General features: G+C 46.0%; 2 protein-coding genes across 5 annotated transcripts; one reads left to right on the top strand and one right to left on the bottom strand.

The window, feature by feature from the left end:
• Positions 1-11,155: 11,155 nt before the first annotated feature.
• Positions 11,156-18,647, bottom strand: EIF1AD (eukaryotic translation initiation factor 1A domain containing). 4 transcript variants are annotated; one of them, XM_087422618.1, is made up of 6 exons: positions 18,405-18,647; positions 17,586-17,828; positions 17,332-17,440; positions 17,116-17,224; positions 16,900-16,950; positions 11,156-16,062 (listed from the first exon to the last, which is right to left on the bottom strand). In XM_087422618.1, the coding sequence occupies exons 2-6, from the start codon at positions 17,670-17,672 to the stop codon at positions 15,918-15,920; spliced, it is 501 nt and encodes a 166-aa protein (XP_087278744.1). In that variant the 5' UTR covers positions 17,673-17,828; positions 18,405-18,647; the 3' UTR covers positions 11,156-15,917. The 4 variants fall into 4 exon arrangements, with proteins under 4 accessions (XP_087278744.1, XP_087278745.1, XP_087278743.1 ...); XM_087422619.1 differs by having other exon boundaries at positions 17,586-17,809; XM_087422617.1 differs by having other exon boundaries at positions 17,586-17,789.
• Positions 18,648-18,953: 306 nt separating this feature from the next.
• Positions 18,954-20,688, top strand: BANF1 (barrier to autointegration nuclear assembly factor 1). The gene is made up of 3 exons (XM_004437638.3): positions 18,954-19,098; positions 19,790-19,928; positions 20,165-20,688. Exons 2-3 carry the CDS (start codon positions 19,806-19,808, stop codon positions 20,309-20,311), a joined length of 270 nt encoding a protein of 89 aa, XP_004437695.1. The 5' UTR covers positions 18,954-19,098; positions 19,790-19,805; the 3' UTR covers positions 20,312-20,688.
• The last annotated feature ends 3,307 nt before the right edge of the window (positions 20,689-23,995 follow it).

Raw genomic sequence — 23,995 nt, 5'->3', positions numbered from 1 at the left:
GCCTTGTTGGTTCCACCTACAGAGGCTTTAGTCTCAGAAGTCATCCTTTTAGAAATTGTTTTTAAAGCATCCAGTCATTTTCTATACAAAAGAGTACATGTTCCTTGTAGAACAGAACGAAAAGGTTGAAGAATAAAAACTGCTAAAGTTAGACCTTTGAATCATCCGTGAAAGGTCAAAAGGGAGCAAATGCATCTTGCTGACAACACCTGGGCCCGCTCATCGTTGTTCATGTCATTAAAAGCAGAGCACGCCTCCCAAAGTGATGCGGTAGCATTACCTGTGAAGTATTCTTTCCAAAATAATGGCCCCTGTGCTTTGGTGGCCTGGGGTTCGCAGGTTCAGATCCCGGGAGCACACAGGTGCACCACTTGTCAAGCCATGCTGTGGTGGCGTCCCATATAAAGTGGAGGAAAATGGGCACGGATGTTAGCCCAGGGCCAGTCTTCCTCAGCAAAAAGAGGAAGATTGGCGTCGGATGTTAGCTCAGGGCTAATCTTCCTCACACACACACACACACACACACACACACACACACACACACACAAAACAAAACAAAATAATGGCCCCTGGATTGACCTACTAGTTTACAAGGAAAATGGGGACAGAGGAACATGTGAGACCTCAGCACTAGGATGCGATCAGCCAAACTAGGCACGTGGGAAATTCTACAGGCAAATGAGCTGGTTTCATGAAAAATAAAAGGCACGAGAAAAGGCGAGGGGGGAATGCTACAGATTAAAAAGACACAAGAGACAGCCAAAGGAACACAGTGTAGACCTTGTTTGGATCCTGACTCAAACGAACGATTAAAAAAAACATTTTTGAGTGAAATAAGTCAGAGGGAGAAGGTCAAATACCGTATGATTTCCTTCATTAAGTAGTAGATAATAACAACAACAAACAAACACATAGAGACAGAGATTGGATTGGTGGTTACCAGAGGGGAAGGGGGGAGGGAGGAGGGCGAAAGGGATAATTCGGCACATGTGTGTGGTGATGGGTTGTAATTAGTATTTGGGTGGTGAACATGATGTAATCTATGCAGAAATAGAAGTATAATGATGTATGCCTGAAATTTATACAATGTTATAAACCAATGTTACTGCAATAAAAAATTAAAAAATAAATAAATAAAAAACATTTTTGAGATAGGGAAATTTGAACACAGATGTGTATTAGATGATATCGAGGAATTCTTAATTTTGTTGGGTATGATATTGGCATGTGGTTATGTTAAAAAAATCTTTATCTGTTAGAGATACATATAATATACATATACATGTATTACACATATTATATATATATGTATGTTATAATGTATATAAATTGAAGGATGTGATGAGATCTGGGATTTGCTTTAAGTTACTCCAACATGAAATAATAAATAAAAGAAAAAATAAAAATATGGGGAGTGGGGACGTATGAGGCAGGACTAGCAAGATGCTGCTAGTTATTGAAGCCGGGTGATCAGTACAAGCGCCTTCATTATTCCCTTCCATCTACTTTTGTGTATGTTTGAAATTTTTCATTGTAAAACTTTGTTTAAAAAGAAAAAGCAAAAATATGTTGGCTTAGCAACAGAAAAATGTACATATGTTCAGCTAAAGACATGAACAAGAATGTTCAGAGCAGCACTATTTATAACCGTCCCAAACTGGAAACAACCCAAATGTCCATCGACAGGAGAATGGAAAAATAAATGGCGGATATTCGTATAATGAAATGAACAAGAAGGATGAATCTTGCAGACATGATATAGAGGTAAAGAAGCCAGATATAAAATCGTGCACACTGCTTCCATTTAATACAAAAACAGATAAAATTAATTTGTGCCCTTGTTTCTGGAGGTAGAGACTTGAAAAGGAACAAGAAGAGGCTTCAGGGGGACTGGGCCTGTTTTATTTCTTGATTTGGGTGCTGGATACATGAGTGTCTGCTCACTTTGTGCAAATACATTGAGCTGTATACTTATTATTTGTGCATTTTCTTGTATGAATACTCTTCAATAAAAAGTTTACTTAAAGATATGTAGGCTTGGGAAAGAGGAAGGATATATTATCATAGATCCAGAAGAAATCAAAGTAATCACAAGAGAATGTTTTGAGAAAAAGTATGACAGCCAATTGGAAAATTCACAGGAAATGGATAATTTCCTAGAATACTGTAAAATACCAAGACTGACCTTGGAAAAATTAGAATTCATGAATAGATCAATTACCAAATAAGAGATTGAAAAGGTAACTAAAGATAGTGAAAGCAAAAACTATAAGGCCCCTCGTTATGAAAAAGCAACGTGAAATCAGAAATGTTGGCTTCCTTTTTAAGGTCATAAATTACCTTACTAGTTAAGTTTGTTAGGCTAAAGTAAATTCCTATCACAGGCTGTATTATTTTATAAGCTGATTCTTACATTCCAAGAAGTTTGTCTTTCTCTCATATAAAATAAATATTGAGTTCATGCTAACATACATCAAGCATTGTTTTAGATAATTACATAAGCAACAAAAACGTGTAGTGTGAGAATTAAGGAAAGTCCGTAAACTCTCCCTGTGGTTATTCACTTGAGGTGTAAAGAACTAGTAAAAAGCTCACCACTGTTGCTGTCTCTTATCTTTTTTTGTGAGGAAGATCAGTCCTGAGCTAACATCCGATGCCAGTCCTCCCCTTTTTTGCTGAGGAAGACTGGCCCTGGGGTAACATCTGTGCCCATCCTCCTCTACTTTATATGGGACGCCGCCACAGCATGGCTTGACAAGCGGTGCGTCGGTGCACGCCTGGGATCTGAACCTGCGAATCCCGGGCCGCCGCAGCGGAGCGCACACACTTAACCACTGAGCTACTGGGCAGCCCCTGCTGGCTCCTTTCTCTCTTCTCTAAGGGTCTGTCATTTCCCAGGCCTGTAACTTGCTGTCTTCCAGCTACAGTTGCTTCTAATAAAGAGCTACTGTTAGTTTTCCACATCTAAACACAATGTAAACCTTTGTGGTGGTTATTCTTTGAACCATCAAAAAAGGCACCAGATCTCAATGGTTCTATCTTACCTTTAAATAGCAGATCATTCAAATGCTATTTAAACTATTCCAGACCAGAGGAAAAGATGGAATCCCTCTAACATACGTTATGATGTTAATCAAATGTTAATAGCCAAGTCTGATAAAGATACTACAAAAAGTAATCTTGCTTATAAATATAAATGCAAGATTTCTAAATAAAACACCATATAGAAAGAATAACACACCATGAGGTTTATTCCAGAAATATAAGGATGATTCTCCATGGGGAATCTATTGACATAATTTATAATATACACAATTAAATAAAAAAACCCACACAATTATATCCATTCTATTTGCTAAAAATACATCATCCATTTCAAATAAAAGCTCTAGGTAAACTAGTGGCCATGGTGGTGAAGGCGCTAATATTGATTGAATTTCCAGAGGAAACGGTGATGGGGGTCGATGCCGACGTCCTGGGCAAGACGCCTCCAGGAGCAGCTCTTTCCCAACTGTGGCCACTGGCAGCTTCAGTTTGGTGTTTCTCCAGGCTGAGTAACCTCAGGACTGTTTCTTGACCTTCCTGAGATTCCGTGAGTGTATCAGTCAGGGTTCTCCAGAGAAACAGAACCAATAGGATATATACGAGGAGATTTATTACAGGAATTGGCTCACCTGACTACGAAGGCTGAGAATTCCCATAATCTGCCATCTGCAAGCTGGAGAACCAGGAAAGTCGGTGGTGTAATTCAGTCTCAAAGGCCTGAGAACGAGGGGAGCTGATGGTGTAAGTCTCAGTTTGAATCCGAAGCCCCAAGGAGCAACGATGTCCGAGGGCAAGAGAAGATAGTATGTCCCAGCACAAACAGAACAAATTTGCCCTTCCTCCATTTTTTTTTTCCTTTTAGGCCCTCAACGGATTGGATGTTGCCCACCTGCATTGGCGAGGGGGGCTCCTTTACTCAGTCTACTACCGATCCAAATGCTAACCTCTTCCAGCAACACCTTCACAGACACACCAAGAAATGATGTTTCACCAGCTATCTGGGCATCCATGCCTCAGCCCAGTCAAGTTGACATATAAAATTAACCATCACGATGAGTCACCTAAAATGTTCTAGAAAATTCCTTTTTGCTTAAACAAAAACACAGTAGTTTCTATTCTATACAAGTAATACTTTCTATTTGTCTCACTTTCTATTGTTTTTCTCCTTCCTTGCTTTCTTTTTGAATGATTGTTTTTAATATCTTTTCTTTCTAACTGGCTTGGAAGTTATACAGTCTATTTCTACTCTTTTGTAGATTACCCCGAACATTTCACATGTGTATTAACAGAGTCTAAACTTAGTCAAGAGATCTCTCTCCCTTCAGACAAAGCCTTTAGAACCCTTTAATTTTCACGGCTCCCTCTCTTTTTTTCTGTGTTTTTGTTCTCCAGTACTTTATCTTGACCTTTAAGAACCACCCCCAAATTAGACAGCATCACCATTAACGAATTTGCTCCTTGTTCCTTCTTGCCTCTCAGCCCTCTCCTCTGGAGTCATTTTCATTCTTTCTGAAGTTCATCTTCTGGAAGTTTGTTCTGTCTGTTAGTGATAAACTCTTACATTCTGTTGGTCTGAATGTCTTCACTGGTACAGGATGGGGATGGCTGTCCTCGCTCATGGGGCTGTGGTGAGAATCAAAGTCGCTCCCCCGTGGGCATTTCTCTGAGGCCCTAACACCCTGGGAAGATGGAGTTGGCCTCACTCAGGCGCTCCACTCCGCCAGGCTGGGTCCTGGCCCTTCCTGAAACACCCATTTCCCCCTCCCCAACTCTTGACACAACAGATCCTGCCATCTCAGGCGATTCTCGTCAAAATCCCCTAGCCTGGCATTCCAGGCCCGGTACCTTCCAGACTTAACATGCCCCTGCCCAACGCAGACACACCACGTTACCTGCCCATCCTCAGACCCCTGGCCTTTCCCTCTTCTGTGCACCTGCTCCAGGCGACACTGAGAGAAGCAAAATTGCCCTCTGTGCCAATATATGCTCCACCTTGGGGGGTGGGGAGGAGACAGACAGGAGGGGTCCCAAAAGTGTCTGATTTGTCAGCCCTGGGCAGAAAGAAAGGGGGAAGCGAGAAAGGGGAGGACCTCTGTGACGAGGCCCACTCTCACAAAGCCCTGTGTGGCCACGGATGATAAATAGGATTGGTAAGACAGATCTTGATTGGCAAAATGCTGAATTATGGGAGACATAAGGTGACTGGGGACCCATGTGAAAGAGGAAGACACTTGGCTTCAGAGACGAGGCCAATGAAGGGAGGCAAGGCAGATAGATGAGTCTGTGAGTTTCAGCATTTTCTAGAAGGGGAACAATTGAAATAGCGGGGTGGGGAGGACCCCAGGGAGAAGACCCCTCTAGAGACTGGAGTTCTGCGGTCTCACCCCGTCTGCCCACCCACCAAGGTCCCACGGCCTCTTGAATCCCCCACCATTTTCTGAAGGGGGCTTCTGGAGGGGAAGGCACAGCCACGGATCCTACTGTACGGCTCCCCCGCGCCCTGATTTGGGGCCTTTAAAACTGCAAGATGACTGGGGCAGCTCCCCGCCTCTCTCCAGGGGCTGTCGGCACACACTCCAGTCTGTCTGCTGGAGGGGAGGGGACTGATACCGCCCGGTAGGCGAATTCCGCTCTGTGGAACCTGTGTTTCTAGCGGAGACCAGTCACAAGTGCTGTCAGGGCACTTGGACCCTCGTGTTGGACTGAGACCACTGTCACATTATCGGAGTGTATAGTTGGGATGGACGGTTACCGTGCCGCAGCCCAGGGACACCTGCTGGTTGGATGTTTTTATTGTGACCCCTGCTGGTAGCTTCTATAAATGCTGAAGGAATAGAGCCAGGAACTGATTACACCTCCTCACTTGGGCCACGGTCATGCGGATGGAACCGCACTGCCTACCACAAGGAGGAAGCGAGGACTCTTCTCATACAAGAATGGATGAGAGCAGAGTGATACCCAGTACCAGCCCCATGTTTAACAGGCTGGACTGGTCAGTAACAAAGGTTTCTGGTACTTGGCGGCTCACTGTGAACCAGCAAGGGTTACATAACGCAGTGAATATTTTAGCATCTTCAGACTCTATTATAACAATAACTGAGAAGATTGCTGCCACTTCTGGCAACGGGTAGACAGCCTTGGACGTTGCTAATGCTTTATTCCTCTGTGTCACCAGGCAAGACACGCAATGTGCCTTTACACCTTCCACAGGGACTTTGGATTCGCTTGCAATATGTCATCAATGGACCAGACTTGAGCACAACACAAGCCACTTGTGGGGTGTCCTGACTTTCCATTACATCGACGCTGTTCTGACAGTGGATCCTGAGGAGACCGTCCACACCACCTTGCACGCTCCTCAGATACAGGTAAACAGAGATGGTTGGACCTTGAATGAAGACAAGATCCAGGGTCCTGCAAGGCAAGTAACTTCCTTAGAGGACATCTGGGCAACTACTAAGGATAAATTGCTGGCCTATGCTTCTAACTACAAAGAAAGAGGCCCTACACCAATTTGGCTTCTTTGTACAAGAAGGCAGCCTACTCCACTCCAGATACTCCACTCCGATACTCCAGAACACTCTGTATTCCTTCTACATTTATGGAAGCTACCAGCAGGGGTCACAATAAGCAGGCTTGAGTTTAGGAATTGTACTAAGGCCTTTGTACTGGACCACCAGACAAGAAACCAAGTCTGAACAGGCCCCTTCCAGGCAATAGGACGCCTTGGAAGATCGGGAAGCTGTAGACCAAGGCCTGCCACTGAGCCTCGTCTCCTTCAGAGCCATGGAATTGATCTTAGCTTTGCAAATTATATTCTACCAGTACGCACTGGCTCCAGGGCATTTGCATTTATGGCCTTCCTCCTGCTGCTGAGAAGTGCATGCTCTGTAGAATCCCACACGTATTCCCTCAGCACGTAACAGATTCGTGCTGGCCAGATTTCAACAGCCAGCACCTGCCAGTCTTTCCCTGAGGACATCCTGGTCCCTGAAGCCTGGTCACCCCCGCATGGGTGGGCCGGTAGCTAACGCCTCCAGAAGCAGCCCTCCAACAATGGCTGGTGGGAGCTGATGGGAAAATACCCAGCTGCCTTGCCCCACAGCGGGCTATCGCTGAGGTGTGTCAGACACTGGCTCCCAGAGTTCTCCATAGGAGAAATTTCCAGTATAGTCACCTGTAGTTTAACCCTGCTAGAGAACTCAACCTGAGCTGAAATAAAGAACACCATAGATGGGATATACAACAGAAAGCATACAGTTTAGGAATGAAACAGTGAATTAGAAGACCAGATTGACAAAACCTTCTAAGAGGAAGGACTGAAGAAATAAAAAATGTAAAAGAAAAGCTAAGAGATATGGAAGATAGAAGTAAAGGTGATAACATCTGAATAATGAGAATTCTAGAGAGAAATATAAACATGAAGGGAGAAAATATTTGAAGAAATAATGAAGACAAATTTCCTGGAATAATACAAATATGAAGCACTTTGGATCAAAAAAGCCCAAAGAGCGCCAAAAGGGGGGGGGGCGGAAGGAATTACTCACAGCTACATACATCATCTAGAACTTTAAGAATATCAGAGATAACGCTTACAGAGAGAAAAAACATACCACATACAAAGGAAAGAGAATCAGACTGATTCAGATTTTTCAATAGCAACACTAGATGTAAGGAGACAATGAAGTAGTATTTTCAAAGTATTGAAGGAAAAGAATTTAAAATCTAGAACTTTACATCCACCGAAACTGTCATTCAAATATGACAGATGGGTCCCAATATACCAATTATTACAATGAGTTAAATGGACTAAATGTATCAGTTAAAAGAAAATTAGTGATTCAATTTTTAAGAATCCAGATACACATAGAGACATCTAAAGCATGGCGACATGCACAAATTGAGAGTAAAAGGATGGAAGAAGACTTAGTGGGCAAAAATACTAACCAGAAGAAATCTGGGGCAACTATACTAACACCAGATGAAAGAAACTAAGATTAAAAGCATCTGTAGGGATGGAAAGTTATTCCCTAGTGAAGGGTTCAATTCACAAAAAGGGACAGCAATTTTAAACATGTTGTACTTAACAACATAAACTCAAAATATATTAAGCAAAAATTGACAGACTACAGGAAGAAATCATTCAATCCTCCTGAGGGATCCACTGCTGGTGAATGTCAGTCGGGGCAGACACTTTGGAAAACATCTGGCATCATTGCCTAAAGTTGTGACAAAGCAATTCCACGCCTACAAACTGTCCCAAGAGAAAGTCTCCCACATGTACAAAGACACACGTACAAGAATGTTTACAACAGCAAAAATATGGGAAGAACCCAAAGGCCATCAGCAGGAGAGTAAATGGGTAAATTGTCCCACAAGGAAATACTGACAATCAAAACAAATGAACCACAGCAACAAAGAGCAATAAGGGGAATCACAGTAATGTAATGAAAGAAGTTAATTAAGTGAATAATTAAATAATAACAAATTATTAAATGAAAGAAGTCCGCCCCAAAATACGACATTCAGCATATGCTTTTCATAAGGTTAAAAATAACTTTTAAATATAAGAAAACCATATAAAAAGAAACCAAAGGCACATGGAATTTGAGATGGTTACCTTGGGTGGGAGAACAGAATGGGATGGGTGGGGGCCGGGTGTGCGGGGTGGGGGGCGCATATGGTCGTTTGGGTTATTGTCAAGTCCTAGCTTTTGTTTAGTAGTGGTGGGTTTGAAGGTGCTTACATTATTAAAAATAACCAATTAATTATTAAAATACAATTTATTGACCAAAAAATGAATCATAATGAAAATCAGAAAACATTCAAAATTAAACTATAATTAAAATACTAGATACTTCACACCTATCAGGATGGCTACTATCAAAAAAAAGGACAAAATACAGGGGCCAGTCCGGTGGTGCAGCAGTTAAGTTTGTGCGCTCCGCTTTGGCAGCCCAGGGTTCACCAGTTCAGATCCTGGGCGAGGACCTACGCACTGCTCATCAAGCCATGCTGAGGTGGCATCCCACAAAGAAGAGCTACAATTCTACAACCATGACACACAACTATGTACTGGGGCTTTGGGGAGAAAAAAAGAAGATTGGCAACAGATGGTAGCGCAGGGCGGATCTTCCTCAAAAAAAAAAAAAAGAAATCTCTTAAAAAAACACAAAAAATAATGTGTTGTCGAGGGTGTGGAGAAATTGGAACCCTTATGCAGTATTGGTGGGAATGTAAAATGGTGCAGCCATAGTGGAAAACAGTATGGTGGTGGTTTCTTAAAAAATTAAAAATAGAATGACTGTATAATCCAGCAATTCCACTTCTGGGTATATCTCCAAAAGAACTGAAAGCAAGGTGTCAAAGAGGTATTTGCACACCCTGTTCATAGCAGCATTATTCACAACAGTTAAAAGGTGGAAGGAATCCAAGTGTCCATCAACGGATGAATGGATAAGCAAAATGTGGTCTATAGGTACAATGCAATATTATTCAGCCTTAAGAAGGAAGGGCATTCTGACACGTGCTACAACGTGGGAGAACCTTGAGGGCATTATGCAAAGTGAAATAAGCCAGACACAAAGACAAATATTGTATGATCCCACTTACTTGAGGCATCTAGTCAAACTCTAGAAACAAAACGTAGACTGGTGGGTGGTTGTCAGGGCCTGGGGAAGGGTTGCAAAGGGGGACTTGTTAATGGGTATGAAAACGTTTGGAGATTGGCTGTATGACAATGTGAATGTACTTAACACTACTGAACTGTACACTTAAAAATGGTTAAGATGGTAAATTTTATCAGTATTTTAATAAAAAAAAAAACACCCCAAAACTAGATACAAAAACATATAGAGCTGCATCAAGGGAAATTTTAGCCTTAAGAGGTAAGACTGTCCCACAAATTACCTAATTACAAAGGGAAAATGGTACCCTTATAAGGAAATGATTTAGAAGCCATCCCTTTAGCCAGGCAATCAAAATTAGCCTCGCCGATATTTGGACACCCCACATCACGTGACTCCTGAGCAACAAGCAATAGACGCACGTCAGCTCTACCCCTGGTGACGCAGAACAGCACGTCAGCTCTAGGCTATTTTTGCTAAAATTGTTTAACCCAAATCTAAGTCTGCAAAAACATTCACACAAATCCAAATGCGTGATGTAAGATCTGAACTTCACTAGCCTGAACTTGTCAAAAAGGTCCATTTAAGGAAAAACAAAACAAAACCATTAAGGCGTTTCTTCTAAATCAAAAGAAGTTAAAGAGATTTAACAACTAAAGGTAAAATCTATGTGTTGTGTATATAAAAACATAGAATGTGGCAAAAAATGTTATAAATTGGTGATCCTGTTGAAGGGTATACAGGTACTTATTTTACAATTCTTTCACTTTTTCTTCAGGTTTGAAAATTCCCTAAATAGTTTGGGGTGGGGGAGGAAGTAACGCTGAAGATTCGAGTTAAGCACACAACCACAGGGGTCAGGAAAAGAACCACAGCGTAAACCCAAGGGAGTATACGTAAAGGGGAACATGGTAAGAGCAGAAATTAAGACGGAAGAAAGCAATACTGAAGAACGACGACAAAAAGCTGGTGCTTTGAAGAGACTAATAAATGAACTTCTGCCAAGACTGACAGGATAAAAAAAGAAAGCGCAAATAATATTAGATATAAAAAAGGGGACATAACTTTGGACACAAAGTTATAAACATAAGGCAATTCTACAAACAATTTTGTGCCAATAAATTTGAAACCACAGATAAAATGAGAATACATGAAAATATTTTTCCTTGAAAATATAACTGACTCAAGAACAAAAATGTGAGCAATCTATTATCAATAAAAATATAGTTAAAAATCTACCCACCCACCCCAAAAATGCCAGGCATGGTTGGTTTTATAGTTAAGTTTTACCGAAAATTTTAGAAACACAAAATTCCAACCGTATACAAACACTTGTAATGGAAATACAAGGAAAGAATGCTCTCCAACCCATTTTATGAGGTTGGCATAATCTTGATATAACAACCACACAAGGGAAAGCTTAAACCATCTTATGAGCCTGGATGCCAAAATACCCCCAAATATCAGAAAACCAAATCCAGCAATATATTCAAAAATACATCATGACTTTTTTATTCCAGGAATGCAAAGACGTCTTAATGTGAGAAATTGTCAAGATATCTCACCACATTTACAGATTAAAGGAGAAAAACCACGTGGCTAGCTCAGATTGCCGTGTGCACGCCTCGCACACATATACAGGTGGCTGGATGCAGTGAGCTGCATGGGGAAGCTCTAGGGAAAATGGCCTGGCTGTAAAGGTTGGCCCTAAAGTGACAGAGGCTCAGAGTCTGAAGGGCCACAAGTCTCACTCACACAGACTGGCTGTGGCTCTTAAAACACTCAGCTCATTCTGGGAGATCTATTCATCCGTGGTTGGAATCCACCACTCAGTTGGGAGAACAGACGTGGAATTCAGCTTCAGAGAAGGACAAAGGGGAGTAGTATGCAGAATACTAGAACTCTATGTCCATCAAGATTCTTAGCTACAACCCACAGGAGCTAAATAGCTGATAAGAGATGCAGAAGTGGAGATTAAAAGGTTTGGGGGGGGGGTCACGGAAGACGTTATTAGGCAAATCACAGACTTACTGAGGGCTGGACAAAAACAAAAGGCCAAGCTTACAGATACAAAGCCAAAAAAATCACAGATACACATGATAAAATGGGGAACAGCCAAAGGAGTATTTAGAGGAAAATTTATAGCCCTAAATATGTTAAAAAACAAGACTGAAATTAAGTTAAGCATACAATTCAAGAAGCTAGAAATGAGCAAATAAACCCAAAGAAACAGAAGGAAAAGGCTAATAAAGTCAACAGACATCTTGCAAAGCTAGTCAAAGAAAATAAAATACACAGAACACAGGACAAACGTTTGTTGGGTTTATCTGCTCTCACTTCTTGCCCCCTTATTCCATTCTGTGGGAAATGCATGTCACATGGATCAGATGTGGCTCACCTTGCCTCCCCCCAATCTTCTATCCCCCCTACTCAGCCCTGGCCACAGTGATTGCTCAGGAAAGAGCAAGTGACCTGAGCAAGACCAATCAGTCTTCCCAGAAATACAACAATGCTGAAGAGGGAACTCTTTGTAAGGACTGAGTATAAACTGGAGCTTCCTGCAAAAAACACCTGTAGGGAGAAAGGGATTGATCAACCAAGAGGAGCAGAGACGATCTGAGAAACAAATGAGAGAGCCCTAATGAAATCATGCTGGCCCTGCATCAGCTCTGCCCAAAGCTGTACTCTTAGACCTCAGGCCAGTGAGCTCTTGTTTGCATCTGCTAGTTCAAGTTAGATTTTGTCACTTATAAGAAGTCCCAAATGAGAGAAATACTATGTATGACTTTTTGCCCAGAAAAGCATAAATATACATGAAATACATGCTCCTAAAAAAGTATAAATTACCAAAATTGACTTGAGGATAGAAAACCTGATAAAATGTCACAGAGGAAATTAAAAGGCAGTCAAAGATCTACCCCTAAAAAAGGCATCAAACAGAGATGTTTTTATAAATTCTACCAAACTTTGAAGAAACACATTTCTTTCCTAGAAATTATTCAAGCCCAAAGAAAAAGATTAAATGTCTCCAAACCCATTCTACAAAACTAGCATAATGGTATTATCAAAATGGGACAGGGAGATCATTAAAATAAAAAGTGAGGTTGGCCCAAATATAGATAACAAAAATCCTAAATAATATACTATAAAACTAAGCAGTGTTTACATCAGAATGCAAGGATGGTTCAACATTTGGAAACCTATTAATGTAAATCAGTACAAGAATAAAATCTTCTGATTATCTCAATAGATGTTGAAATTCATCAGTGTTGATTAAAGGAAAAAAATCCTCAGTAAGCTAGGAACAGAAGGAAACATCTTCAGCCTAGTGAAGGTTATCTACCAGAAACCTAAAGCAAGAATCACATTTTGTGATGACACATGAGAACCACTCCCACTAAGACAGGAACAAATGAGGGTGCCATTCAACAGTGTACTGGAGGTTCTGGCCTCTAATTCACAAGAAAAAGAAATGAGTGTAAAGGATACGATAAAACTGCCACTAGTCGGATATGATTTGACTCTCTACCTAGAAAGCCAAGAGAACTGAATTATTAGAACTAATGAGAATTCACCTACATCAACTAGGTGAGCACACAGAGATAGCTGTCCTATGTGCCAGTGATGGTTAGAAATGTAATTTCAAAAGATCCCATTCATAACAACAAAGAACTCTAAAACTGCTAGGACTAAAACCGAACTAGAAATGTAAAAGACCCATATGAAGACAACACCTGACAAAAGAACGTACATACCTCATCTCCGGGTAGGAAGATTCACAACTGAAATACCACTTCTCCCCAAATCAAACTATGAGATTTAAAGCCATACCAATGAACATCTCAATAGGACTTCTAAATCAAAATTGACAAGTTCGTTCTAAAGTTCTTACGTAAGAGAAAATGAGAAACTTTCAAGAAACAGAGGGGCAGGGGTGAGGGTGCTATGAGATAGCAATCACGGTACAATATATAGTATGTGTACATTAGACCAACGGGACAGATTAGAAATTGCAAAAACAGATTTTAATACCTGCAGGAGTTTAGTTTATTTTAAAAAGGTATTTAAAATCAGTGAGGAAAGAATGACCCATTCAATAAATGATACAGGGACAAGCGGCTAGCCCTTTAGGAAAAAAAGCTATCTCCCATAAAAAATAAACTTCAGAACAGTTAAAGATAGATACGTGTATATACTCTTCAACTCATCTGAAGTTTAGTTTTTGTGTATATATATACACACATATACATTTTCATGTGTATAGATACACATGTACCTATACACGTGTATATATTTAAAGCTATACTAAACAAACATAAGAGAAAGTGACTGAGGAGCAGATAAACCAAGTGGTAGCTGGAGAGGATGTGGGATCAGTGACAGGTTTTCCTGGTTGTTTTTTAGATGGGAGACTACAGCACATTTGATGCTCACACATGCAGTAGAAAGGATGACAAAAATACAAAACCCACAAAAAGCCCTTAAGAAAGAGGAGAGACAGGCTCCAAAGCACAAGAGGAAAGGCTGAAGTCCCAGTGGATTACAATGGGAAGTAAAAAGGAAGATCCATGAGCACATCTGCGATGTTGGTAATAGGGAGGTGAGAGTTCCCTCCAATGGCTACTATTTCTCAATGAAGTAAGAACTGTGGTTGGTAACTAGCAGAGGAAGGGAGAATTGACAGATATGACACAAGTTTTGAAATACCTGCTAGGCAGTGTTGACTGCTCATCTGAGGTTTGTAATTATGAATTTAAGGTAAAACGAGTACGCCAGGTTGGCTGTTGTCTCTGGCAGTAACTTGGGTGCAGGCACAGAGGTGAATGACTGGGCTGGCCAGGGTTAGGGTTTTACCAGATGAATACAATGGAGGGAGACAAAAGAGTGGAGGGGGTGGACTGTGGAACTGATGCTGCACAAGGAGGGAAGTGAAGACAGGAGCATAATGGTGAGAATGTGGCAGGACTGATTTGGAGGATGAAGATAATTCTTGCAGAGGCAGTAGTTAAGTACATAAGCAAGAAAGCCAGAAGGCAATGACTGTACAGCTATTTGAATTCAAAAGGTGCTGCAATTTCTAGCAAGGTCAGGGGTCCAGGGAGTGACTAGGCATGTAGGCAGCAGGCCTGGAAGAGAAGACAAGGGTGTTAGTGATGAGATATCAAGGAACTACGGGGCCATAGCACTGAACAGACCCTCCATGGGATGTAGAAAATAATGACATAAGCCGGGGTAGAAGACTCTAAGCCAGAAGGTAAACTCTTCAGCGACTGAGCAGTGAAGGTCAATACCAGCAATGAAGAGAGAGTACATACCCAGAGGTAAAAGACTCAAAGGAAAAGCGAGATGATGTGGTTTGCGAGAGGGGTGAGGAGTGACGGTCTGAGTAGCCACAAGGAGGCCACCAACCAGGGGATGTACTTAGTAGCATAGAGGTGGGCACTCCTGCCGTCACAGGTGACTAGAAAGGCAGGGAAAGGGTGCCGGCCCGGTGGCGCAAGCAGTTAAGTGCGTGTGCTCTGCTGCGGTGGCCCAGGGTACGCCAGTTCAGATCCCGGGCGTGCACCAACACACCACTTGGCAAGCCATGCTATGGCGGTGTCCCATGTAAAGTGGAGGAAGATGGGCACGGATGTTAGCCCAGGGCCAATCTTCCTCAGCAAAAAGAGGCGGGTTGGCAGATGTTGGCTCAGGGCTGATCTTCCTCACACAAAAAAAGTGTAGAAAGGCAGGGAAAGCACTCACGAGGTGCTATGAAATTTGTCCTGAGTGTCTCACAGAGGCAGACGGGCACTAGGCCCTATGGCTGTAATCCTGAATGCCTGAATCAGCATTAACCAGAAGCAGGCAATGAAGTGGGACTGTCCCCAGTTACTAAATACATGCAAGGAGCCACAGTACAGGGCCTGGCACCTTCTAAGTGCCCAATGAGAGACAGAAAGAACCTAGGAAAATTCCAGCTATTCCCCATTTCCTGCCCATTCAGCCCACCTGCTCGTGAGGCCTCCACCAAGGAGCAGGTTTTAACTTCATCACAAGTCCCTCTTCCCTCCAGAAAGGGACTCGGACACCAGCACAAGTCACCACCCACCAGGGGTTTAATTCTCCTGGGTCAGAAGGTCAGTTCAGAGAGGGGCTCTGCCTTGTCCCCATCCAGTGGGGAAGACCTGCAGAGCACCCTGGGAATGTCCATGCTCAGAGGAGCCAAAGAGTCTCTGAGCAAGAGGAAAAGTGGGTTCTGGGGTCTCAGGCCACCTCCTCCTCTTCGCTTTCCTCCTCACTCTCATGATACTGTCTGCGGTTGGTGTTAACAAAGAGGTCGGAATCGTCTTCAGAGCTGGACTCTTCTCCTGATGACTGCGGCTCAGCTGAGAGTTCTGGCTGAGTCTGTCTACATGGGGAAAAAAGAAAGAGTTAGCCCAATGCCTTCTGGGGAAACCAGATCTGCAATAAAGGAGGCCCACAAAAAGGAGGACCATATGGCCAAGCAGCCAGGGCTCCGCAAATCAGACAAGGAGAGAGGCAGAGCAAAAACAGCCTAAAGACTACCTCCCAACCCCCCTCAAAAGTTTGCTAGAGCCACAGGTTTTAATAACAACCATTCTACCACCACTGACTAACACTCAGTGGACCCACGTTATATACCACGTACTATACTAAGCAATTTCATAAACACTGATTCCTTTAACCCTCACAAAGCTCCCCCCAACCCTCTTTTTTTTTCAGTGAGGAAGACTGGCCCTGAGCTACCATCTGTTGCCAATCTTTCTGTTTTTGCTTGAGGAAGATCGTCCCTGAGCTAACATCTGTGCCAGTCTTCCTCTATTTTGTATATAGGACACCACCACAGCATGGTTTGATGAGCAGTGTGTAGGTCTGCGCCCAGGATCCAAACCCGTGAACCCGGGGCTGCTGAAGGGGAGCGCGTGAACTTAACCACTATGCCACTGGGCCGGCCCCAAAGCTCCCATTTTAAAGGTGATGAAATTGAGGCTTAAGAGATTAAGTAAACTGCTTCAAGTCACTCAGTTATAAGTGGCAAAGCTAAGATTTTAACCCAGGGCCTCTGACTTTCAAGCCATGCTCGTAACCATATATTATACCACACGTTTAAGAGTTCTCACCAGGAACCCTATGTAGGGAGAAAGAAAAGCTCTATTTTTCCCTCAAGACACCAAGGCCTGAACCCCTATTTTCTGTCCTCCCTATCCCAAGGCTTGTTTCTCACCTGTTCCTGTTGTTGTTGTGTTTCTCAGCCACTTCAGAGAAGGCCTCAGGCCTGTGCCAAGAGAAGAGCCAGGGTCAGAAAGGAAAGAGAAATCTTTCAGCCAAAAAGCTGTTTCCAGCTGTCCCCGCCTGGGATGCCATGATCTTCCCTCCCCCAGTTCCACAGCTAGGAAGTCAATCCCCCCAGAAGCCAGAAAGACCAAGGGGACTACCCTACCAGAGCCCCTCCTTCTGCAGAGAGCGCACATGGTCCTTGCAGAGCACAAAGGAGATCTCAGCCTTCACCTTTTCTCCCTCTTCAATAGGGTCAACAATGAGAAAGTCCCCTGAACACCAAGAGGAGAAAAGACAGTCAGTCCCGCTGGCAGTGGGGAAAGCCAAAGCCAAGGAAAATGGTTCTGCCCCCCCCCCCCCCCCGAGCTGCCTCTCTCACCTCTCTTGATCCAGATGTTCTTGCGGTATTTGGAAGGCATGCTTACCAGGAAGCGCTGCCCCTGGGCTGTCTCCACTTCATGCAGATTGTTCCCTGGGGTCCTGAGTACCTGGTCCAGGAGAGACCAAGAACCAGTCAGGCTGATCAGCCAGCTTGAACACCCTCTGAGCTACACTGCACCCTGCTCTCACCCCAGGGGCCCAATGGGAGTGGAGGAGTAGTGGGCAGAGCAGCCTGTGCCCAATGCCACTCACCCTCACGATCTGCTGCTGATCAGAGGGCACCATGTGCTCCCCCAGCACCTCCTTCACCACATGCTTCCTCTTGGTGGCCTGAGACATGCCGGGTCCTGTCCCAGGCAGGTGAGGGACGCAGAGACTGTCAACTCCTCCTTCTGAGTTTCTTGGACAGCAGGCTCAGAACCCAGAACTGTTTTGAAGATGAGGAGGAGCCTTTTACTGAGGAGTGACACAGCGTCCTGGTTAAGAATGTCGGCTCTGAAATCCAATTGCTTCGATTCAAACCCTATCTTGGCTATTCCTAGGTGCTCAACTTCCCTAGGCCTCAAAAAAAATAATAGCTAACGCAAAGCATTGTTATTAGGAGAAAATGACAAGAGAGCCCTTAGCATGGTGTATGACACATAAAACTCATATTGTAAGTACTAGCATAATCATAAAAACTACGTGTTCTAGAGTAATAAATCATTCTGGTAACAGCTCGGGAAGGAGGATGAGATAAATCGTATCGTTCTCAGCACGCTTGTACATTACAGGCATAGCATAGCCACACAACACAGATGCTCAATCTCTCAACACATTACAGGTAGAGACCAGGCGGGAGACCATCGCGATAGTCCAAGCTAGGAATGAATTAACTGAAAGTCAGGGTGAGCCGGCTTGGTCTGCGGCACCTGCGATATTTGTGACTTGGCTACTGAGAAGACAAGCACTGGTACCACCAAGATCGATGGTTTCCAAAGGAAACTCCGAAGTGTCACCTCTAGTTGCCCGCCTACCCCTCCTCCCTCCCTATCCCGCAGGAAAGACGCTCAGAGAGAGACCCACACTTACTCTCTGGCCCTCGTCTCCCACGAGTGCTGCCTGAACGACCCCGTTTCTCCAGGCTGGAGGCTAAGAGCGGTTCCTCCACGACACACTTGGCAGCTGAGCCAAGGAAGGCACAGAAAAGGGACTTGCCGGCGGTCACGACGGTGGTGTCGACTCGGACTCAGGTCTCCCGCACCTCCGCATCCCTCCCGACTCCTACAAGCTCGACGCCGACGAGGACAACGCAAGTCAGCCTGCGTCGGTCCCTTCCGAGCACCGTACTTCCGGCGCTCTCGGAAGCTCTCGGCCACCCCCGCCCCCGCCCCTTGTCCGTCTCTCTAACTCTTCCCCCCGCCAGGTCGGCCGAGGCTAAGTCCTAGAGTTCCGGGAGCCGGGCAGCGAGGAAATGAAGTTTTCTCCTCCGAGGCCTCCGCTCCCTGAGACCGGAAATGCTATCCCAGAAGCGAGATCATAGAAAGGACCCCCGCTTCCCGCGAAGCGACCAGAAAGAAGCGCCTACTAAGGGCACCGTCGAGCTCCGGAGCGCCTCATCTCTATGGCTCTAGGCGGCTAGAAGTGCCCAATTTGGGTTTTTTTTTTTTTTAAGGCGGCTCTTGAGGCGACCCGGAAGCGGAAGTGGAAGAAAGTTCTAGTGGGTTGAGGTAGCGGCGGGAGCAGCCGGTGGCGGGAGGAGCCGTTACGGGAACGGGAGCCGCGGGTGAGCGCGAGCCGCAGAGCGGGGCCCGGGCTGGAGGCCAGAGGAGGCGCGGGGAAGAGAGGAGGGAAGGGGCCGCATGTGCCAGGCGGGACGGAAGATGCGCCCTCGCAGAGGGCTTGGCCGCGATGCAGGGAGAGGGCGGGGCGGCGCGTGGGCGCGTAGGCGCGCGGAGGGGGCGGGGCGGGGCGCGCTGGGGGCGGAGCCCAGGCGGGGACCCCGCGGGGCTGGAGGAGCGGGTGTGCGCGCTCCGGCCTGCGCCTGCGCCCTGTGAGCGCTGTGGGGCGTGTGGGGCAGGCCGACCACTCGTTTTTCAGAGCAGGTGGCCGGTCCAGGTACAACCAGTGCCTTCTTTGCACAGCCAAGGTCACAGAGGGAGTGACAGCCTCAGGGCGGCTCCTGGCTACTCACCCTGGGACTCTTCCCACTGCTCCGCGCGCGCCACCTGTTAGAGCAGGATAGATTTTCCTCTGGAACAATACCAAAACCTAGTTCCCACGGGGAGCGGAAGAGATTTCTCTTGAATAGTGGGGAAAAGAATCTCCTTGGTTTCAATTTTCTCATCCGTGAAATGAGGGGACTCGAGTAAAACCACCATCATGGCTGGTTCAGCTTCCTCTTAATGAGATTGCTCATGGGCTTTCTGGAGTGCCCAGGTTTTCAGCCCTAACCTACCTTTTCTTGGGATTCCCAGATTCAGCCTGATCAAGATGACAACCTCTCAAAAGCACCGAGACTTCGTGGCAGAGCCCATGGGGGAAAAGCCAGTGGGGAGCTTGGCCGGGATTGGTGAAGTCCTGGGCAAGAAGCTGGAGGAAAGGGGCTTTGACAAGGTGTGGGGTGGTTGCGTGCACCTGGGGAGGGCTGGGGGCCGGGTAGGGACAGACTGCAATATTTCCTGTAGTTTGGGAGTGAGGAATGTGAGTGTACTTGTGGGGGGTGTGTAATCTGAAGACATAGCCAGAGCCTGCCTTGCCTCCCAGGCTCCTGTGCTTTGATGCCACACTAAGGGTCTTGTTCTTAGTCCCACAGAGTGCTTAATGGCATTTCCTCTTTGCCTGTTTTGCAGGCCTACGTGGTCCTTGGCCAGTTTCTGGTGCTAAAGAAAGATGAAGACCTCTTCCGGGAATGGCTGAAGGACACGTGTGGCGCCAACGCCAAGCAGTCCCGGGACTGCTTTGGGTGCCTGCGAGAGTGGTGCGACGCCTTCTTGTGATGCTCCCCACAGAGCCCCCAAACCCCAGCCCTAGCCTTGAGTCTCCAGAGTTTGCAGCCAAGTGGGGACTCCTCTCCCGTCCTCTACAAAGGAAAAGGTTGCTGTTGTGTCTCACCTCCGATGTACTCGAGTCTTTGGGGAGTTCTCTCCCTTCACCATTTCAACTTTTTTGGAAATCTCGCTGTTGCATGCACCTGCCTTCCCCTTCCCCTGCCAGTTTCATGTTGACAATTACCAGCTTTTCTGAGTGGATTCCTGGCCCCTATCCTCACTCCCACCCTCACCTGTGGTCTGTTTTATGCCATTTGGCTCGTTTTTTGGCAGAACAGTCACTGTCCTTACAGAGTTTTTTAAATCAATAAAGTCAGTGGCCTTCATGACTGGGCTTCGTGTGTGAACAGCAGGTAGGCTGGGAGTCGCCTTTTCACCAGAGACTGACCAGGTGTGCTGCCCTCCTTATCAGTGCAGGTTGAAAGTAGCAGCTTCCTTCCCAGCCTGGAGGGCAGCCGCCCCAGCCACATGGGCCTCCAGCAGGTGCCTCGGAGTGTCTCAATCCCTTAGTGATGTGGGAGAGGGTGTGGGTTGATTCTTCCTGGGATCCATATGGGCTGTGGTGTTCCAGTTGTCAGTGAAGTCAACAGCTGGGCTAGGCAGCACCTGGAGGAAAAGTCAGTGGGAGTGAGAGGTGGCAGGAAGAGGGTGGACCAGCTAAGAGTGGGTAAGAGTTCCCCTGCCCATCCTCATGTGCTCTCCTGGCCTCTGGAGGAGTGGGCAGTGCTCTTGCTGGTTGTCCTGCTCTCATAGGGAGGCAGAAAGAGCATGGGCATCACAGCTAGGGGCTCAAGTGAGTTACACTTTTATTTGGTACATTTTCATCCTGTTCTTTGTTGAACACTTAGTATGAACTAGCCTCACAACTAAGATCTTTGCAAACATTTTTTCTTCCACAATAAGAAAGTGTTTTCTCTTGTACGGGTGAGGAAGCGAGGGGCTCAGAGAGGCTAAGTAATTTGTCCATGGACTTACTGCTTAGGAAGTAGCCAGGCTGGCCCTCAGAAAGTAACTTGGAAGCCCATGTACCTGAGAGCCCTGTGTTCCTTAGTCCTGTCACTCTTCCTCTCTGAGCCTCAGTTTCCCCACTTGGGAAATGAGGTGGTCGTAAAGATCAGATGAGATGCTAGCTGTGGGCACCCAGGCCTGCTTGGCTTTCATTCCTTCAGCAGAGCGTTGTTGAGAAACTACTGCTTACAGAATTTTCTTTAGATGGCTTAAGTCTGCTGAGAAGAGAATGACAGATGTTAAATACAAAAATCGGACTAATATGAGAAAATTTTCATGATCTCAGAGTAGGGAAAAATTAAGAAGAAAAAGTTGATAGGGGCTGGCCCAGTGGAAGAGTGGTTGAGTTCACTTGCTCTGCCTCAGCGGCCAGGGGTTTGCGGGTTCAGATCCCGGGCACGGACCTACACGCCGCTCATCGAGCCGTGCTGTGGCAGTGTCCCACATAAAGTGGAGGAAAATGGGCACGGATGTTAGCTCAGGGACAATCTTCCTCAGCAAAAACTAAAAAGTTGATAAATTCAACTCCGTTAATAGAAACTTTGCTCATCTAAAGATACCATAAAGAGAGAGAGGAGACTAACCCAGGGTGGGGAAGGAGATTTGCAACACCCATAGATAACAAAGGTCTGTAGCCAAGAAAAAGCAGACAACACAATAGGAAAGTGGGTAGAAGGCCCACAAGGCAGCCAGAGTGGATACCCATATGGTGAATAAGCCTATGAAAAGGTGCTGGATTGTATTAGTAATCAGAAATGCAAATGAGATGCCATTATACACTCACTGGACTGGCAAAAATTTTAGACAATGCCATGTGCTGATGAGGGAACAGAGCAAGAGGAACTGAGAGCCAGGTGGTGGGAGTGTAGATTGGTATGAACACTTGGGAAAAAACATTTGGGCGTTTTCTAGTAAAAATGAAGATAAGACCCACCCTGTGACGCAGCAGTTCCACTCCGGGGGCTGTGACCAGGGACACGTACCTGCACCAGCACCCGTGTGAACGTTCGCAGCAGCCTTCTTTTGTCAGCCTATCAATACCAGTGAAGAGGAACAGGTGAGAGCTGTGTACAACCGGTGACTCCCAACCTCAAGCGAATGAAACAAGCCATCACATCTTCTGATTCCCTTCATGTAAAGTTAACAAGTGAATTCTTGCTTGGAGATTGCTACACAGGTGGTAAAACTAGAAAAATGAAATGTTTATTGCAAAAGTCAAAGGTAAAGAAACAGAGTGGCAGTGATGACCTTTTGGGGGGAGGCCGGAGTGATGAGTGGTGGTTCCACAGGCGTTGACTCCGTTTGTTAAAAGAGAACAGACGTGTTCTGTGTACTTTTTTGTCTGTTAGCTACATCGCAGAATGGTAGAAGGATAAAAGGGAAATCAAAAAGACCTGGGGATACAGCAATTATGCGATTTGTTGGAAACTGATGCTTATTAGTAGAGATGAGGATTCAGTGCAAGGCTGGGTCTGGGAGGTGTGAGCGGCCCCCTGGAAGGGCACCAGGTGGCCAGAGCAGAGCCCAGCTTGTGTTACTGGCCACTTCCTGGGAGGGTGCCAGTCTGAAGCCCAGGCCGAGGTAGTAATGCGGGCTGTCCTGGGAGTTTTGGGCCATACTATTTCGGATGTTTTCCTGGATGGGTCCAGCATCACCTCAGAGTCCCCTCAGCCTCGACCCTGTGCTGGGATGCTGTCACACAGGCCTCGTGTGCTTAGGCAGGGGCTCACCAGGGCCACGGCCTCCCCCCACCTCAGCCCTGACACTGCCAGATTGTTGCTGGCACCTCTGAGGTAATGGAGACTTCCTCCTCCTCCACGACACCCTTCCCATGGCTCCTGCCCACACTGGCTGCCCAGTTTTGCCTCTTGTGGCTCTGGCCCTGCGGCCCACCCAGCAGAATCCTGTGGGACACGCTGCCTGCTCTGCTTCCTCGACATGGGCTCTTCCCTGCCTCACCCACAGGCTTTGTCTCTGAAGGGGCTGGAGCCTGCCCTCTCACCTCTCCCTCGGGACTCAGGCAGTACCTGTGACATGGTGGTGGCAGGCCCCAAACCCTCTATCAGGGCTCCTTAGTGCATTCCACACATCTTACTGGATCAGTTTTGGGGCAGCAGGAAACACAGGGCAACTAGAATGTACCTTATCACAGTGTGGCCTCTCAGAAATCCAGCCCCGACTTGGCCAGCAAGACAAGGGACTGAGGCCTGGAATGTTGGAGAAAGCAGACCTGAGTGGACAGGTAGGAGGCAGGTCACATGTTAGCCCACACTGCCCAACAGGACGAGCCTGGCTGGGGGCATGGGTGGGCCTGGAAGTCAGCAAACAATGACCCAGTGTCCCCGCTCCCTGCTGCACCCAGCCAGACCTGGCTCCCTCAGCCAGTCCAGTCAGGAGTGTTCAGATCTGGCCTAGAGCTCAGGGTGAACCCAACCATGCACTCCGGGGTCCTGAAGGGGTCCTGCTGCCCCCGGAAAGGAAGGAGGGGAGGCTACAGGATGAACCAAAGCCCAAGACACACCTCCCCACCCTGCCCCAGTGGCAGCCCACATGGTGTGAAAGGCTCACAGCACGTGCTCATGACTGTCAGCCCCCTCCCACCTGGCCCCCGCCCTGTAGGGACCC

The sequence above is a fragment of the Ceratotherium simum genome, chromosome 34, assembly GCF_057802395.1.
Source record: "Ceratotherium simum simum isolate JZ-2026a chromosome 34, ASM5780239v1, whole genome shotgun sequence".
Taxonomy (NCBI): domain Eukaryota; kingdom Metazoa; phylum Chordata; class Mammalia; order Perissodactyla; family Rhinocerotidae; genus Ceratotherium; species Ceratotherium simum.
This window is presented reverse-complemented; position numbering and strand designations above follow the sequence as displayed.

Bases quoted from the DNA above. Each gene is read 5' to 3' on its own strand.
- EIF1AD (XM_087422618.1), bottom strand. From the start codon at position 17,672: ATGTCTCAGGCCACCAAGAGGAAGCATGTGGTGAAGGAGGTGCTGGGG. The intron at 17,441-17,585 runs GTGAGTGGCATT...CTCCTGGACCAG, and splicing joins ATCAGCAGCAGATCGTGAGG to GTACTCAGGACCCCAGGGAA. The intron at 16,063-16,899 runs GTGAGAAACAAG...TTCCCCATGTAG, and splicing joins CACAACAACAACAGGAACAG to ACAGACTCAGCCAGAACTCT.
- BANF1 (XM_004437638.3), top strand. From the start codon at position 19,806: ATGACAACCTCTCAAAAGCACCGAGACTTCGTGGCAGAGCCCATGGGG. The intron at 19,929-20,164 runs GTGTGGGGTGGT...CCTGTTTTGCAG, and splicing joins AGGAAAGGGGCTTTGACAAG to GCCTACGTGGTCCTTGGCCA.